Source organism: Larimichthys crocea, unplaced genomic scaffold (genome assembly GCF_000972845.2).
Source record: "Larimichthys crocea isolate SSNF unplaced genomic scaffold, L_crocea_2.0 scaffold83, whole genome shotgun sequence".
Taxonomy (NCBI): domain Eukaryota; kingdom Metazoa; phylum Chordata; class Actinopteri; family Sciaenidae; genus Larimichthys; species Larimichthys crocea.
Window position 1 is genome coordinate 1,049,349 of NW_020860930.1, and position 15,753 is coordinate 1,065,101.

General features: G+C 51.3%; 2 protein-coding genes across 2 annotated transcripts in view; both read left to right on the forward strand.

Moving 5' to 3' along the window:
* The window catches only part of heatr1 (HEAT repeat containing 1), a 15,635-nt gene extending 1,193 nt beyond the window's left edge, over nucleotides 1-14,442 (forward strand). Inside the window, exons 2-42 of the mRNA XM_027277115.1 lie at nucleotides 1,029-1,035; nucleotides 2,397-2,564; nucleotides 2,677-2,778; nucleotides 2,874-3,014; nucleotides 3,106-3,317; nucleotides 3,415-3,548; nucleotides 3,629-3,710; nucleotides 3,824-3,925; nucleotides 4,022-4,139; nucleotides 4,232-4,339; nucleotides 4,465-4,563; nucleotides 4,660-4,748; nucleotides 4,835-5,031; nucleotides 5,148-5,269; nucleotides 5,348-5,714; nucleotides 5,893-6,234; nucleotides 6,329-6,501; nucleotides 6,631-6,795; nucleotides 6,879-7,121; nucleotides 7,198-7,329; nucleotides 7,420-7,523; nucleotides 7,602-7,748; nucleotides 8,134-8,249; nucleotides 8,327-8,448; nucleotides 9,204-9,332; nucleotides 9,414-9,638; nucleotides 9,746-9,875; nucleotides 9,995-10,170; nucleotides 10,306-10,358; nucleotides 10,462-10,585; nucleotides 10,702-10,842; nucleotides 11,199-11,494; nucleotides 11,585-11,735; nucleotides 11,817-11,987; nucleotides 12,109-12,243; nucleotides 12,323-12,427; nucleotides 13,157-13,319; nucleotides 13,401-13,555; nucleotides 13,637-13,795; nucleotides 14,004-14,112; nucleotides 14,249-14,442. Of these exons, the coding sequence (XP_027132916.1) occupies nucleotides 1,029-1,035; nucleotides 2,397-2,564; nucleotides 2,677-2,778; nucleotides 2,874-3,014; nucleotides 3,106-3,317; nucleotides 3,415-3,548; nucleotides 3,629-3,710; nucleotides 3,824-3,925; nucleotides 4,022-4,139; nucleotides 4,232-4,339; nucleotides 4,465-4,563; nucleotides 4,660-4,748; nucleotides 4,835-5,031; nucleotides 5,148-5,269; nucleotides 5,348-5,714; nucleotides 5,893-6,234; nucleotides 6,329-6,501; nucleotides 6,631-6,795; nucleotides 6,879-7,121; nucleotides 7,198-7,329; nucleotides 7,420-7,523; nucleotides 7,602-7,748; nucleotides 8,134-8,249; nucleotides 8,327-8,448; nucleotides 9,204-9,332; nucleotides 9,414-9,638; nucleotides 9,746-9,875; nucleotides 9,995-10,170; nucleotides 10,306-10,358; nucleotides 10,462-10,585; nucleotides 10,702-10,842; nucleotides 11,199-11,494; nucleotides 11,585-11,735; nucleotides 11,817-11,987; nucleotides 12,109-12,243; nucleotides 12,323-12,427; nucleotides 13,157-13,319; nucleotides 13,401-13,555; nucleotides 13,637-13,795; nucleotides 14,004-14,112; nucleotides 14,249-14,337 (6,103 nt within the window). The 3' untranslated portion in view covers nucleotides 14,338-14,442. The remainder of the gene's footprint in view (nucleotides 1-1,028; nucleotides 1,036-2,396; nucleotides 2,565-2,676; nucleotides 2,779-2,873; nucleotides 3,015-3,105; nucleotides 3,318-3,414; nucleotides 3,549-3,628; nucleotides 3,711-3,823; nucleotides 3,926-4,021; nucleotides 4,140-4,231; nucleotides 4,340-4,464; nucleotides 4,564-4,659; nucleotides 4,749-4,834; nucleotides 5,032-5,147; nucleotides 5,270-5,347; nucleotides 5,715-5,892; nucleotides 6,235-6,328; nucleotides 6,502-6,630; nucleotides 6,796-6,878; nucleotides 7,122-7,197; nucleotides 7,330-7,419; nucleotides 7,524-7,601; nucleotides 7,749-8,133; nucleotides 8,250-8,326; nucleotides 8,449-9,203; nucleotides 9,333-9,413; nucleotides 9,639-9,745; nucleotides 9,876-9,994; nucleotides 10,171-10,305; nucleotides 10,359-10,461; nucleotides 10,586-10,701; nucleotides 10,843-11,198; nucleotides 11,495-11,584; nucleotides 11,736-11,816; nucleotides 11,988-12,108; nucleotides 12,244-12,322; nucleotides 12,428-13,156; nucleotides 13,320-13,400; nucleotides 13,556-13,636; nucleotides 13,796-14,003; nucleotides 14,113-14,248) is intronic.
* Nucleotides 1-15,753, forward strand: part of arg1 (arginase 1) — a 35,853-nt gene that overhangs the window by 15,593 nt on the left and 4,507 nt on the right. The gene's annotated exons all lie outside the window — the stretch shown is intronic.

A 15,753-nucleotide genomic window follows, 5' to 3' on the forward strand; every position in this document is an offset into this window, starting at 1 on the left:
TGTAGTTCTCAGTCTCGTGTTGTAGTTCCATGTTTGTAGTTCTCAGGTCCTCATGTTGTAGTTCTCAGGTCTCATGTTGATTTTTCTCGTGGTCTCGTGTTGTTAGTTTCTCGTGTTGTAGTTTCGTGTGTAGTTCTCAGGTCTCATGTTGTAGTTCTCAGGTCCTCATGTTGTAGTTCTCGTGTTGTAGTTCTCAGGTTGTAGTTCTCGTCTCGTGTTGTAGTTCTCAGGTCTTGTGTTGTGTAGTTCTCGTGTCCCTCGTGTTGTAGTTTCTCAGGTCTCGTGTGTAGTTCTCAGGTCTCTTGTGTTGTAGTTCTCGGGTCGTTTTAGTTCTCGGGTTCATGTTGGTTCTCGGGTCTTGTGTTGTAGTTCTCGGGTCTTGTGTGTAGGTCTCGGGTCTCAGTTGAGTTCTCGTGTTGTAGTTTCGTCTCGGGTTTGTAGTTCTCAGGTTCGTGTTGGTAAGTTCTCAGGTCGCGTTGTTTGTTTCTCGTGTTGTAGTTGTCTCGGGTCTCATGTTGTAGTTCTCAGTCTCGTGTTGTAAGTTCTCGTGTGTTGTATTTCTCGTGTCTGGTGTTGTAGTTTCTCGTGTTGTAGTTCTCGTGTTGTGTAGTCCTCGTGTTGTAGTTTCTCGTGTCTCGTGTTGTAGTTCTCGTGTCTCGTGTTAGTTTCTCGGGTCTCGTGTTGTATTTCGGGTCTCGTGTTGTAGTTCTCGGGTCGTGTTGTAGGTCTCGTGTGTAGTTTTTCGGGTCTCGGTTTGTAGTTCTCAGGTCTCGTGTTTGTAAGTTCTCGTGTCTCGTGTTGTAGTTCTCAGTCTCGTGTTGTAGTGTTCTCGTGTTTTGAGTTCTCGTGTTGTAGTTCTCGTGTTGTTAGTTCGCGTGTCTCGTGTTGTAGTTTCTCGTGTCGCGTGTTGTATTTTCTCGGGTCTCGTGTTGTAGTTCCGGTCGTCGTGTTGTGCTCGTTTGTGTTTCGGGTCTCGGGTTTGTAGTTCTCAGGTCTCGTGTTGTAGTTCTCGTGGTCTCGTGTTGTAGGTCTCAGGTCTCGTGTTGGTTAGTTCTCGTTTGTAGTTCTCGTGTTCTCGTGTTGTAGTTCTCGTGTTGTAGTTCTCGTGTTGTAGTTCTCGGTGTTTGTAGTTCTCCTCGTGTCTCGTGTTTGTAGTTCTGGTCTCGTGTTGTAGTTCTCGTGGTCCCGTGTTGTAGTCTCGTGTCTCGTGTTGTAGTTTTGGGTTCGGGTTTGTAGTTCTCGGGTCTCGGTGTTGTAGTTCTCGTGTTGTAGTTTCGGGTCTCGTGTTGTAGTTCGCGTGTCCTCGTGTTTAGTTCTCGTGTTGTAGTTCTCGGTGTTTGTAGTTCTCCGTGTTGTAGTTCGCTCGTGTTGTAGTTCTCAGGTCTCGTGTTTGTAGTTCTCGTGTCTCGTGTTGTAGTTCTCGGTCTCGTGTTTGTAGTTCTCGTTCGGTGTTTGGTAGTCTTCAGTCTCGTGGTGTAGTTCTCGTGTTGTAGTTCTCGTGTCTCGGTTGTAGTTCTCTCGTGTTGTAGTTTCTCGTGTCTCGTATTTGTATTCTCAGGCTCGTGTTGTAGTGTCTCGTGTGTGTTCTCGTGTTGATTCTCGTGTCGCGTGTTGTAGTTTTCCTCGTGTCACTCGTGTTGTAGTTCTCGGGTCTCGTGTTGTAGTTTTTTCGGTCTCGTGTTGTAGTTCTCGGGTCTCGTGTTGTAGTTCTCGCGGGTCCTCGTGGTGTAGTTCTCGTGTTGTAGGTTTTCGGGTCTCGTGTTGTAGTTCTCGGGTTGTTATTCTCTGGTCTCGTGTTGTAGTTCTCGTGTGTAGTTCTCGTGTTGTAGTTCTGCGGGTTGTTAGTTCTCGGTCTCGTGTTTGTAGTTCTCGTTCTCGGTTGTAGTTCTCAGTCTCGTGTTGTAGTTCTCGTGTTGTTAGTTCTCGTGTCGGTTGTAGTTCTCGTGTTGTAGTTCTCTCGTGTCTCTGTGTTGTAGTTCTCAGGTCTCGTGTTGTAGTTCTCAGGTCTCGTGTTGTAGTTCTCGGGTCTCGTGTTGTAGTTCTCGGGTCTCGTGTTGTAGTTCTCGTGTTGTAGTTCTCGTGTTGTAGTTCTCGTGTCTCGTGTTGTAGTTCTCGGGTCTCATGTTGTAGTTCTCGTGTCTCGTGTTGTAGTTCTCGGGTCTCGTGTTGTAGTTCTCGGGTCTCGTGTTGTAGTTCTCGTGTTGTAGTTTTCGGGTCTCGTGTTGTAGTTCTCAGGTCTCGTGTTGTAGTTCTCAGGTCTCGTGTTGTAGTTCTCAGGTCTCGTGTTGTAGTTCTCGTGTTGTAGTTCTCAGGTCTCGTGTTGTAGTTCTCGTGTTGTAGTTCTCGTGTTGTAGTTCTCAGGTCTCGTGTTGTAGTTCTCAGGTCTCGTGTTGTAGTTCTCAGGTCTCGTGTTGTGTTGCAGCTTCCACATCCAGCTGTATAACGCTGACAGCCTGCTGGCCTGTGCGCTGCCTTACCATGACACCAACCTGTTCGTCCGAGTCCTGCAGCTCCTGAAGATCAAGGACGCCACCAACCGCTGGAGCTGGCTGCACTGCCTGCAGGTCAGCACACACACACACACACACAGACACACACACACACACACACAGACACAGACACACACACACACACACACACACACACATCTCTAACGTTGTATGGACGTTTGTTCAGAAACCAGGTGTGCCGTTGTCCAGAGGAGCGCTGATCACTCACTGTTACACAGACCTGAGCTTCATGGACTTCATCTGCTGCATGGTCACCAAGTCCATCCAGGTAAGACCTCCTACTCTGCTGCTCTGCCTCTGATTGGCTCATCATCATCATCATCACCCTCTTCTTCTTCTTCTTCTTCTTCTCGTCTTTTCCAGGCGTACTCAGGCCGTTCAGGAAGTTGCTCCCAGCTCAGAGTGATCTTCTCCTTCTACGCCTCGACCATCGTCCCCGCTCTGGACGCCGTGGACAAAGTGTCGGACGCCATCATCTCCAAACTGCTGCCGTACATTCAGAAGGTAACGGACCTGCTCCACGTGTGTTTGAGTTCTCATTCGGCTTCTTCTTGAGTTTTGTGAAGTTCATGCAGACTTCTTGTCATCCCTGCAGGGCCTCAAGTCGTCCTTGACGGACTACAAAGCCGCCACCTACATGGTCGTGTGCCAGCTGGCGGTGAAGGTGGTGATGGAGGTGAGTCTCGTCGACACCCTCACCGTGCAGATCAGCAAGTCTCTGCTCAGAGAGCCCGTGCTGGCCAAGGAGGGCGTGGGCTGCCTCATCGTGCTGCTGCAGAACCAGAAGGAGGGCGCTGCCGGGCCCAGGTAAGGACAGGGTGCTTACGACATACCCCCTGCTGGCGGGTCAGAACCGTCTCTGAGCCCGTCCCTCCTTTCAGCTGAGCTTTCTGTTCGTCCTCAGAGCCTTCAGCCATCTACGCTCGATGCCGGCGCTGGTTCCCACGCTGCAGGTGATGGCGGCCACTCATGATGTCAGTCCTCTGCTGCGCTACCTGCTGCCTCACCTCGTCCACGCCTTTTTCACCTGCAGCTCAGGTGAGAAGCAGAACCACATGATGTGCTGAACATCTCTGTGATGTCGTTGAAGCTATTTGTTCACCTGTTTGTCCTCACAGGTGAGACAGACGAGTTAAGTGTGCTGGAGTCCGTCCTGCAGGACGTTCCTCTGACCAAAGGCCTGGACCGGACTGTGGCTCGGTAAACCTTCGGCACACCACAGCATGAAGCACACCTGTCCTGTTTAAGACACCATTCACCTGTTAGTGTAGCATCAACAGGATCTAACAGACGCTGCTGTCTTCTTTCTGCAGTTTGCTGTTGGACGAGTATCTGAGTCGGACCGGACTGTCCGCTGAACACACGTCCGCCTTCGACCAGCGTCTGTTGCCTCTGGTTCGACTGTTCGAGTCCAAGTAAGTGATTTAACAAAACAAGCACCACCCAAACACGAGCACCACCCGAGATGATCAGCTGGTGTCAGCGTTGGCTTTGTGTTTGTCCTCTGTCAGGTACTGCGGAGCTCTGGACGGCGTCCTCGCAGGTCATGTGACTGACATCAGCAGCACCGAGCAGAAACATCTCTTCCATCAGTTCCTGTCTCTGTCCATGAGCAGCGGGAAATATCAGGTAGGGCAACAGAACCGGGCTCGGCAGCCTCAGTTCAGCATGAATCCGTTCAGACCCGTTGACTTCCTGCGTTTGTTTCTGTCTGAGCGCAGATCATGGGCGACTCGGACACGTCGCTGCTCCTCAGTCTGAAACACCCGCAGCCGTCAGTCAGAGTCTCGGCCGTGGACCACCTGATGAGCATCATCACCTCCGGACAGGTATGACTCAGAGCTCAGATCTGCGTCCTCTTTTGGTTCAGTGGTCACGTTATTAAAGGACGTACTGTAAGCCTCAGCCTCTACGCAGACACTCTTATATCTTCACGTCAAACCTGTTTCTGTAGCTGCAGAGTTTGGACGAAACTTTCCTTAAAGACGCCGTCACGGACCGGCTGAAGGACGACGTGCCGGAGGTCGTGGCTGCCGCTCTCAGAGTCCTGGAGGTCAGTGAAGTGGATCACACGGTGCAGCGCCCCCTATAGGCCGCTCCGTGTGCAGGTGGCGGTGCAGCCGCTAACTGTTTCTGTTCGTTGTTTCAGCTGCTGTTTGACGTTCTGGACCCTGAAGACATCGTGTTGTGTTTACTGTCACTGTTGCACAGAGCTGATCTGTTGGTGGCTGAGCTCTGGTCAGTGAACTACACACGGGATCACTTTAAAAGCATCCCAACAAATGGCTCACGTAACTTTTATTATCAACTGTCGTCTCCTCCAGGATGCCCGTGCTGACCGAGGCGGTGCGTTTACTGTCCGACCCACGCCTGGGAAAGGGGGACGCCGAGATGGTGCAGAGGGTGGGCTGGAGGCTGCTCCCCTTCCTGGTGGTCGCCTCCACCGAGCTGCGCCTCACCTCCAGTGTCGCCCGATCCTCCATCCTCACCCAGCACCCGCTCACCCTGAACTGGGCTCAAGGTGACCGTTTGACCCGGTTTGACCCGGTTTGACCTCACAAAAATCAGTCAAATAATTAAACACTTCAATGAATGAGTTTCCGATGTTGAATGAGCATGGTGAGTGTGTGTTCACAGAGCTGGACGAGCTGATGAAGAGGAGCTCTCAGCCCGACTTCGTGGGTTTGGTGAACGAGCGTCTCGTCTCCACGCTGACCAAGAACCTGGCGAGCATGGAGCACTTCTCCAGACGGGATGCGGTGAGTCTGTCAGCGGTCAGACTGTAGAGTTCTCGTCTCTCGTTGGCGTTCGTCTCTCATCACTTCCTGTGTCCTCAGCTGGAGAAGCTGGCGCTGTTGGTGGAGCAGCAGCAGCGAGGCTCCGCCCTCAGAGCGAGGGCGTCCTTCCTGGTGCTGACCCAGACGCTGCTGCTCGGCCTCGGCGAGCTGAGCGAGACCCAGCACCTGCTCACCGCTCAGAGGGTCTACATGCTGCTGGAGCGCCCCCTGCTGGAGCTCAGCAGGGACGACAGACAGGAGGCGGAGCAGCACGTCAGCGCCCCCTCCACCTTCTCTGAAGCCCTCACTCTGTACCTGAGCAGGTGTGGGCCAGAGTCAGCGGATCAGGCAGAGTTCAGCTTCGTCCTGATGTCTCTGCTCAGAGACTTCATCTCCGCCCTCAGGTGTCACGACGCCTCCTTCAAAGGTGTGTGTGTGTGTGTTCGTGTGGTGTGTGTGTTCACAGTGTGTGTGTGTGTGTTCGTGTGGTGTGTGTGTTCACAGTGTGTGTGTGTGTTCACAGTGTGTGTGTGTGTTCACAGTGTGTGTGTGTGTGTGTGTTCATGTGGTGTGTGTGTTCACAGTGTGTGTGTGTGTGCTCTCAGGTGAGGTGTGGTGGAACCCAGAGAAGCTGGACACCAACACCTGCTGTTACCTCGGCCTCCTCTGCCGCCTCTTCAGCGTCGTCATCAGCGGTGCCGCCGAGGGCCCGGCAGCCGGCAGCTTCAGAGTTCTGATGAAGCTGCTCATCCAGGTTCATCTGCGCGAGCCGCCGATGCTCTTCAGGTTCCTGTGCGTGCTGTGGGGATACGGCGGTAATCATGGAGATCAGCTGGACGTGAAGGTCGGCGCCGTCCTGCAGACTCAGGCTCTGTACATGGGCGGAGCTCTGCTGAACATTCAACCGGCCGCCATGCTGGAGGAGCTGGCCGCCGCCGACTCGCCCTGTGAGCAACCAAAAACACACCAGAACCAGAACCGGGGTCAGCTGTACCCGCTCCTCCGGACCTTTAAATGAGTCTGTCTGTCTCTGTCTGTCAGTGTTCCCGTCCCTGCTCTGCTGTCTCAGCTCTCCGGTTCGGGAGGTCCGGAGGTCGGCCCTCGGCGCTCTGCAGAGCCTATCAGGAGCCAAGGCTTCTCCCTTCCAGCCAATCACAGAGAAGCTTCTAAAGACCCCAGAGGAGATCATCGCAGACCCTTCGTACCTGAGCCAGGTGAGTCACAGAGCTCACAGGTCCCCTGACACAGATTCAAATGTAATGTCCAAGTGTGAGCCAGCAGAGGGCGCTCAGACAGTTTGTGCGGCGGCTCGTCGGTCTGACGGCGTCCGTGTGTCCCGGCAGGTCCTCGGTTCGCTTCATGACGAGTGTCAGTGTGTGAAGGTGAAGACGCAGCAGAAGAAGCTGCAGGCGTCCATGCAGCAGCTGCTGCACAGCGTTCAGACTCCGTGCTGCCCGTCGTACAGCGCCGCCGGCCTGCTGCGAGCGCTGAGCCACGTCAACGGACAGGTGAGAGCACACACACACCTGCTCATTTCAACCTCACCAATCAAACTGCTTCGTTTACACAGACCTTCTGCTCCACCTCTCAGGCCGTCCTGTCAGCCCTGCTTCCTGTTCTGGATCGCCTGCTGGAGCAGAGCGGCCCCGACGCCCCCACCCTGCTGCGGGACGAAGCCCAGCTGATGCAGCTCGTCCTGAGGAAGTACAACGAGGCGTCGGCGCCCCTGCTGGCCGAAGATCAGAACTGCCTGGATCTGTTCGTCAGAGCTCTGAGGACCTCCACCCAGCAACACCCCGACATCCCCAGCTGCCAGATCTTTGCACTGGAACAGGTCAGGCTTAAAACCAGGATTAAGATTAGCGATTAGACTAAACGAGCTAAACGACGTGTCTGTCGTCTCTCTGCAGATCACCAAGCCGTTCTTCTCGGCCATCGGAGACGAGAAGGTGCAGCAGAATCTGCTGTCTGTGATGTTCGACCTGCTGGTGGAGAGCAGGAGTCCTCTGGTGGCCAACACCATCAGCAGCGTCTTTAAAGGGGTGAGCCCACATGCATCATGGCTGTAGTAACAGAGACTCTGCAGGAGCTGAAGAAGAACCCAAAGGTTTAACGCGGTCTTGTCTTAACAGATTGCAGTTGACGGTCAGCTGGTGGCCAATGAGCTCGCTCCACCAGAAAAGCCCAGAGTCAGTGTGACGGTGCAACAGACCCGGCGGAGCAGAATGGCACAGAGGTGAAGTCCAGATAGTTTATTTATCTGTCAGTGTGTCTGAGGATCTCAGAGAATCAGCTTCTGTCTCACCTTCATCAGGAGGCCTCAGGAGAGCTGTGATGAAGGTCCACAGGGGGGCGCTGTGTCGTGGCAGAGAGTCACTCTGATCCTGGAGCTGCTGCAGCACAAGAAGAAGCTGAAGAGACCTCAGATGTTGGTGCCGGTTCTGTTCTCTCTGCTGGCCAGGTAACATTAATGAATCATGTCCTCGTTAATGTTCAGCACCAGGATAAAACCAGGTTTAAACTACGTTTAACACCAAGATAAAACCTGTTAAACCAGGCTTAAAACCAGGTTTAAACTATGTTTAACACCAAGATAAAACCTGTTAAACCAGGCTTAAAACCAGGTTCAGACTACGTTTAACACCAAGATAAAACCTGTTAAACCAGGCTTAAAACCAGGTTTAAACTACGTTTAACACCAAGATAAAACCTGTGTTGAAGCAGGCCTTTAAAATAAACGAATATGTTGCGTACACGTTAATAATTAGGCTTGACTTATTCAACCTTCTGGACTCTTTAGACCTGGTTTAACAGACACCCTGCTCTCGTGTTTGTCGTGTCCTCAGGAGTCTGGAGCCGTGTTCAGATCACGCCAACATGGAGTACACCAAGCAGCTGCTCCTCAGCTGTCTGCTCAACGTCTGCCACAAACTGTCTCCTGATGGAGGCGCTGTGGGCCCAGGTATGTGTGCAGGTAGACACAGAGGGCTCTGAACAGACTTCATCCACACCTGACTGACCGTGTGTTTTCCTGTGCAGACGTCCTGGATGAAGATAAGTTCAGCGTGGAGTTGGTGGTTCAGTGTATCCGAGCGTCCGACATGCCGCAGACTCACCACCACGCTCTGCTGCTGCTCGGCACGGCGGCCACCATCTTCCCCGTGAGTCAACCAGTACACAAGTTCGTTTGACACGTTGAACCCTGTAGACTCACGTTAACGAACTTTAAATACTGAATCTTAATTTATCGATGTGGAAATGATAAAAACTGACGTGATCCACAATAGACTTCGCTGGATTTTCAGAATAAAATAGAATCATCACCGACTTTACAACCAGACTTAAACCAGGTTTAAAACCAGGTTTAAAACCAGGTTTAAAACCAGGTTTAAACTCTGAGTGAACATTGTTAAAACCAGGTCCATATGATGATGATGATGGTGATGATGAAGGTCTCTGATGATGATGATGATGATGATGGTGATGATGATGAAGGTCTCTGATGATGATGATGATGATGATGATGATGAAGGTCTCTGTTGATGATGATGATGATGATGAAGGTGATGATGATGAAGGTCTCTGATGATGATGATGATGATGAAGGTCTCTGTTGATGATGATGATGATGAAGGTCTCTGATGATGATGATGATGATGATGAAGGTCTCTGATGATGATAGTGATGATGATGATGATGATGATGAAGGTCTCTGTTGATGATGATGATGATGATGAAGATCTCTGATGATGATAGTGATGATGGTGGTGATGATGATGATGATGATGAAGGTCTCTGATGATGATGATGATGATAGTGATGATGATGATGAAGGTCTCTGTTGATGATGATGATGATGATGATGATGATGATGATGATGAAGGTCTCTGATGTTGTGTCTCGTCCTGGTCGTCAGGAGAAAGTCCTTCATAACATCATGCCCATCTTCACCTTCATGGGAGCCAACATCATGCGGCTGGACGACGCCTACAGCTTCAGAGTCATCGACAAGACGGTTCAGACGGTCATACCTGCTCTGATCAAGGTGTGTGTGTGTGTGTGTGTGTGTGTGTGTGTGTGTGTGTGCGTGCACAGTTGTACATCTCTTATCTGTGTGTGTCCTCAGGCCCAGCAGCTCTCTGTCGGCGGCTCTTCAGCTCACGTGGACGCCGTGGTGACGAGGATCGTGCACGTGTTCGCCGACGCGTTGCCTCACGTGCCCAATCACCGGCGCCTGCCCGTCCTCACTCAGCTGGTGAGCACGCTGGGCCCCGCCCGCTTCCTCTGGGTCCTAATGCTCCTCCTGTTCAAGCTGCACACCACGCAGACCGCCAGCTCCGCGAGCGAGAAGGTAAGATGTCTCCTGAAAGCTCAGAGCTCCTGACGCAGTCGAACATTCGTCTGATAGTGCTTCATGTATTTACTCATTTAATGAAGTATAACTGATGTCCTGCTCAGGACGCCGCTCTGGAGACGGACGTGGATTTGTGGATTTCTCTCTGTTGTCACTTTGACGTCAGCGACCAGCTCACCACCCTCATCAACATCCTGAACTTCCTGCTGCAGCTGCCCGACGACAAAGACGACGGTGAGACAAACACGACCAATCACAGCTCTCGTTGTGTCATCCAACGTGTCACATGTTTGAGGAGTAAAATGTCTGAGTTTGGAGGAACTCATCCACTGTTTGAAATATTTGTGCTGCAGCGAAGTGCTCCGTCAGCCGGCAAGGAGCCAAGAAGAAGAAGAAGGAGGAGGAGGAGAAGGTGGAGGAGCTGATCTTCAGCGTGGAGGCTCACAGCAGCAAAGAGCTGCGACACTTCAAGTTCCTGTGCGTCTCCTTCATGGCTCAGCTGCTCGGCTCCACCAGCTTCATCGGGAAGGTGAGCGACAAACCGACCAATGAGAGACAACGATCAGTGTTTAACCTTCAGAAAACATTGAAACAACATCAGAGGTCATCCTCTGCTGTGACGGCTAACGCTGAAAAAACGTTCATGTAATATTTAATGTTTCAGGTCGCAGAGGGAGGAGACGCCGCCGACGCCACCGACGAGTCTCTGCAGCAGAGGTGAGTTTACCTGAGCGAGGAGGTGACCTCAGACTGTGTGAAGAGCAGCAGGTGAACACACTGTGTGTGTGTGTGTGTGTGTGTGTGTGTGTGTGTGTTTCAGGCTGTTGGAGGAGATCCTGCGTTACATCCACAGTGTAGCTCGCTGTGTGGAGGAGAACGCCGACAAACCCACGGCCAAGTTCTGGAGAGTTCTGCTCAATAAAGCCTACGATGTTCTGGATAAGGTGTGTGTGATGACATGAAACGTGTGTGGAAACATGCATGATCGTCAGGTCAACCAGTCTGTCCCGGTCCCAGAGGTACGCACGACCCGTCTTATTATTGGTCTTCTGTCGCCCAGGTGAACTCCTTGTTGCCCACGGATACCTTCATCACAGTGACGAGGGGGCTGATGGGTAATCGGCTGCCGTCGGTCAGGAGGAAAGCGATGGAGCTGCTGAACAACAAACTACAGCACAGGACGCAGTGGGAGGAGCAACAGGTAACATCAGGAACCAATGCACAACCTTTAACTAACCAATGCACAACCTTTAACTAACCAATACATAACCTTTAACTAACCAATGCACAACCTTTAACTAACCAATGCGCAACATTTAACTAACCAATGCGCAACCTTTAACTAACCAATACATAACCTTTAACTAACCAATACATAACCTTTAACTAACCAATGCACAACCTTTAACTAACCAATGAGCAACCTTTAACTAACCAATACGCAACCTTTAACTAACCAATGAGCAACCTTTAACTAACCAATGCATAACCTTTAACTAACCAATAAGTAACGTTAAAAGAACGTCCAGACAACACTATTCTTCTTCGTTGGTTCAGGTCACCGCGCTCGTCCAGCTGACCGGCGACCTGCTGAGCATTGTGGGTAAACGCCAGGGGAGGGCGGAGGAGGAGGCGGAGCACGCCATTAACCGTCAGACGGCGCTGTACAGCCTGAAGCTGCTGTGTCGCAGTTTCGGCTCGGCGCACCAGGAGGCGCTGCTTCCTGTGCTGCTGCGGGCGATGGACGTCGTCATGGCAACAGACGAGGACAAGAACGTGACGGGCAGCGCCCTGCTGTGCATCGCCGAGGTGGTGAGCACGCTCAGAGCGCTCGCCATCCCACAGCTGCCGAGGTGAGCGCGCACGCCATGACATCACAGCGACTCTTCTGTTGGCTGACTGTGCTGTGTTCTGATTGGTCGAGGGGGTTATGTGTCGTGCAGGTTGATGCCGGCGCTGCTGCGGACGCTGACAGACAGGAAAGAGCTGCTGACCAATGAGATCTACCTGCTGAGCGCCGTCACCGCCCTGCAGCGTGTCGCCGAGACGCTGCCGCACTTCATCAGCCCGTACCTGCAGGACACGCTGTCACAGGTGAGCTGGGCGGGGCCTGCGCCGGGCCGGGCCGGGCCAGCTTTGACATGTTCACCATAACAACACTTCCTGTTCCTGCAGGTGTGTCGGCTGACTCGGCTGGTGGACTCCGCCTCTTCCTCCTCGTCGTGCTCCGCCCAGCTGTCCTCACGCCTCGCCTCCCTCAGGAGCACCCTCGCCACCAAGCTGCCCCCCAGGGTCCTACTGCCTACCCTCACCAAGTGCTACAGCAACATGGTCGTCGACAGAAAGGTTTGGATCTGAACGCTGGTCCTTTAAATATGAACGCTGGCCCTTTAAATATGAACGCTGGCCCTTTAAATCTGGCGTGTGCTGAGACACAGGCGTGTGAGTGACATGTGTTTCTCTGCAGGCTCAGCTGGTGGCGCTCATGAGCATCCTGAAGGAACACATCAGTCACATGGACAAAGAGCAGCTAGGCTCCCACCAATCAGAGCTCACCTCCTTCTTCCTCACCGCCCTGGACTTCCGGGCCGAACACTGTCGGGTCAGTCGGCGCTCAAAGCTACTCTTCTAAACTCTAACCAACCCACAACCAAAAACTAACCATCATGCAACGTTTTCAGGGCGACCTGGAGGCGACGGCGGAGATCGAGGGCCGCGTCATCGACTGTCTGATCGCCATGGTGATGAAGCTGTCCGAGGTCACCTTCAGACCGCTCTTCTTCAAGGTGACGACTCGACAACCCGACAGAACGTTACTGAGTGTGCCCGAGAGGCTCGTTCTATTTATACATTTAGATTTTATTCTGACGTTTCTTCCGTGGTTTTTTGGCGTGCTGCACCTCCCACAGTTTTGGTCGCACATAAACAAAGAACAGAGTGCGTGACATCAAACACCGTCACTACAGAAATAATTTCTACATAGAAACGTAGGAAAATTCGTGGGCTACGCAGCGATATCACTGCTGAAGCTGTCAGACTTATAGTTTTGGCGGGAGACGCACTGATGCTCCAGGATCACCCACCGACAGCCCCATCTACTCCCATGTAAACTGGAGAGGAGAAATTTCCCAAAGGAGCACGGGGCACCTGTTCTTTCTCTCTCTCCCCAGGTCACATTTTTTAACTTCACACACTGAAATTCAGCATTCACATGGTCGACAAGATGAGGATGCTCACGCTCATTTGGGCTTTTTGATACCACCTACCGTTTGGCATTAGTGTCCACTAGTTGGAGGGGCTTCATTTAGAGATTTTCTGTGTCTCTCAGCAGTCACTCACACACAGACAGAGCACAGCTGCAGTTACAGCTCTGACCTGCAGCTGACTTTAAGTCTCTGTGCTGCTGCAGTGTCAGTAATAATGTCTGTCAGACACACTCTACATTTATTTACACAGTTCAGAGTTTTAATGTTGGACCAAAATGATGATGATGGTGTTTGTGTTGGTCTCCTCAGCTGTTGGACTGGAGTAAATCGGGCAGTACCGAGCGTCTGTTGACGTTCTACCGGCTGACCGTTGTCGTCGCCGAGCGCCTCAAAGGACTCTTCGTCCTGTTCGCAGGAAATCTGGTGAAGCCAATGGCCGACCTGCTGAGACAGACGGACGTCTCGCGGACAGGTGAGCTGGCTGCACGCTTTAGTTCTCTTTGACTGTCTCGACGTCGACCTCTCCGCCTCACGTCTCTTCACTTCCTGTCAGGTGAGCTGTTGTTTGAGTCGGGTCGCGGCGAGGAGAAGAGCGCTCTGCTGCTTCAGCTGCTGCTCGACTGTCTGCACAAGATCTTCCTGTACGACACGCAGAGGTTCCTGAGCAGAGAGCGGGCCGACGCCCTCATGAGCCCGCTGCTCGACCAGGTGAGCGCTGACACGATGACACGCTCCTCGGAGACGCGTCCTCGTGGCTGACGTGTGCTGATGTCTCCTCTCTGTCTGCAGCTGGAGAACCTCCTGGGCGGAGAGCAGGTGTACCAGCAGAGGGTGACCCAGCACCTGGTGCCCTGCGTGGGGCAGTTCTCCGTGGCGCTGGCCGACGACTCGCAGTGGAAAACTCTCAACTACCAGATCCTGCTGAAGACCAGACACCCCGAGTCCAAGGTGAGCCGCCCCGAGTGTCGCCTCGCAGGCTCACACAGGAAGACCTGCAGACAAAACTCAGGGCTGAAACTGAGGCTGGGTTCACAGGCGTCCTGGAAAACCTGGAAACTTGAAGACTAGTTTTCCACTGATTAAAATGACCAAACAGTTACCTAACGTTTGTGCAGCGTTGACAGAACGTTACCATAGTAACCCTCCTCCTCCTCAGGTGCGGTTCTCCTCTCTGCTCATGCTGATGGAGTTAGCGTCCAAACTGAAGGAGAACTACGTGGTGCTGCTGCCAGAGACCATCCCATTCATAGCAGAGCTGATGGAGGGTGAGCACACACACACACACACACACACACACACACACACACACGTGTTTGTTAGATATGATGTGAATGTTTTAATGAAGTGTAACATGATGTGTGTGTGTGTGTGTGTGTGTGTGTGTGTGTGTGTGTGTTCCAGATGAGTGTGAGGAGGTGGAGCAGCAGGTCCAGAAGGTTGTTCAGGAGATGGAGAACATCCTGGGAGAACCACTACAGAGCTACTTCTAATACACACACACACACACACACACACACACACACACACACACACACACACACATCAGCTGTTAAATTTGTATTTTTGCTCTCAAAAATAAAAAAAGTTTTCTTTAATTCAGAGTTTTGTTGTTTTTGACGACCTGGACGTCCCCGCAGACTGTCTAAAACCTGGACGTAGTCTCCGGGACGTCCCCGCAGACTGTCTAAACCTGGACGTAGTCTCCGTGTGTGATGCCTCCATCAGGAGTTGTAGACTCCCACAATCAGCTGTACGTTTAAGTGGACATGAGTTTCTCAGCAGGTCTCTGGGTGGATGTGAAAGAAGAACAGTCAGCACATCTCAGATTAAATATAGACTAATCTGTCAACATGAAACTGAAGTCAGAGATTTACGGGACCAGGGAGGATTCATCATTTACTGAAACAACTTGATTTCTGGTAATTTCATGTTGCCTAATCAAGGAAGCGATTTCTTCATGTTCAGATCACTTCTTCCTTTAGTTCTTAAAGGAACAGTACGTAGAAATCTTTCTGTGGTTTGTCTCCCAGCTCGGCGTCTTTCAGCCTTTTATTTCACCAAGCTCTCACCAACCACTAAAAGTCAGTCCCACATTTACTCTTGTCCGGCGGCTTCTTGCTCGCTCACTCTCTCCTTTTCTCTTCTTAGCTTCCTCCGTCAGCGTCCTCTTCACTCTCTGCTCCTCTGCCATCATGTCCGAGAAGAAGAGGAGCAGGCCTGGAAACCTCTTCTTCTTCTAATTCTTCTTCTTCTTCTTCAGAGCGTTGAGGCGGAGCAGTCCTGTGGACGGGTCACGCGGGGGTCAGACAGAACCTGGACCAGCACCAGCAGCTTCTCTTTTTTTTTTTTTTTATTAAAACTTTGTTTCACAAACAAAGGAACACAGATCATATACAAAACATTACAAAAACATTCATGTATATTCTACGCCAGGGGGGAGAAAGAGTTTACATAAATATATGTAAATGTTCACATATATTAAGCGTTTTATAGCTTTTGTGTTATTAGAAAACTTAATGGAAGCGATGTACTGTCTGAGCTCACCGTGAAAGGCAACAAAAGATGGTTTTCTTCGAGTACATTTACACTTATGAATATGAAATTTTGCCATCAGTATGATGAGATTGATAATAAATGTTTCGTTTAATCTTACTCTATTTTTGTTCAGGCCCAAGAGCCCAAACAGTACATCCCTCCATACAACTTCAAATCATTATCAACATTTTTAGCAATAAAGTTACAGATATCAGTCCACAGACTTTGGACAAAGGGGCAGTGCCAAAATAAATGAGTAACTGTTTCAATATGTTCAGAACAGAAAGTGCATTTCACATCAATATCTTTTTTGAATCTTCTAATATGATCATTGGATGGATAACATCTATGAATTATTTTAAATGAAACTT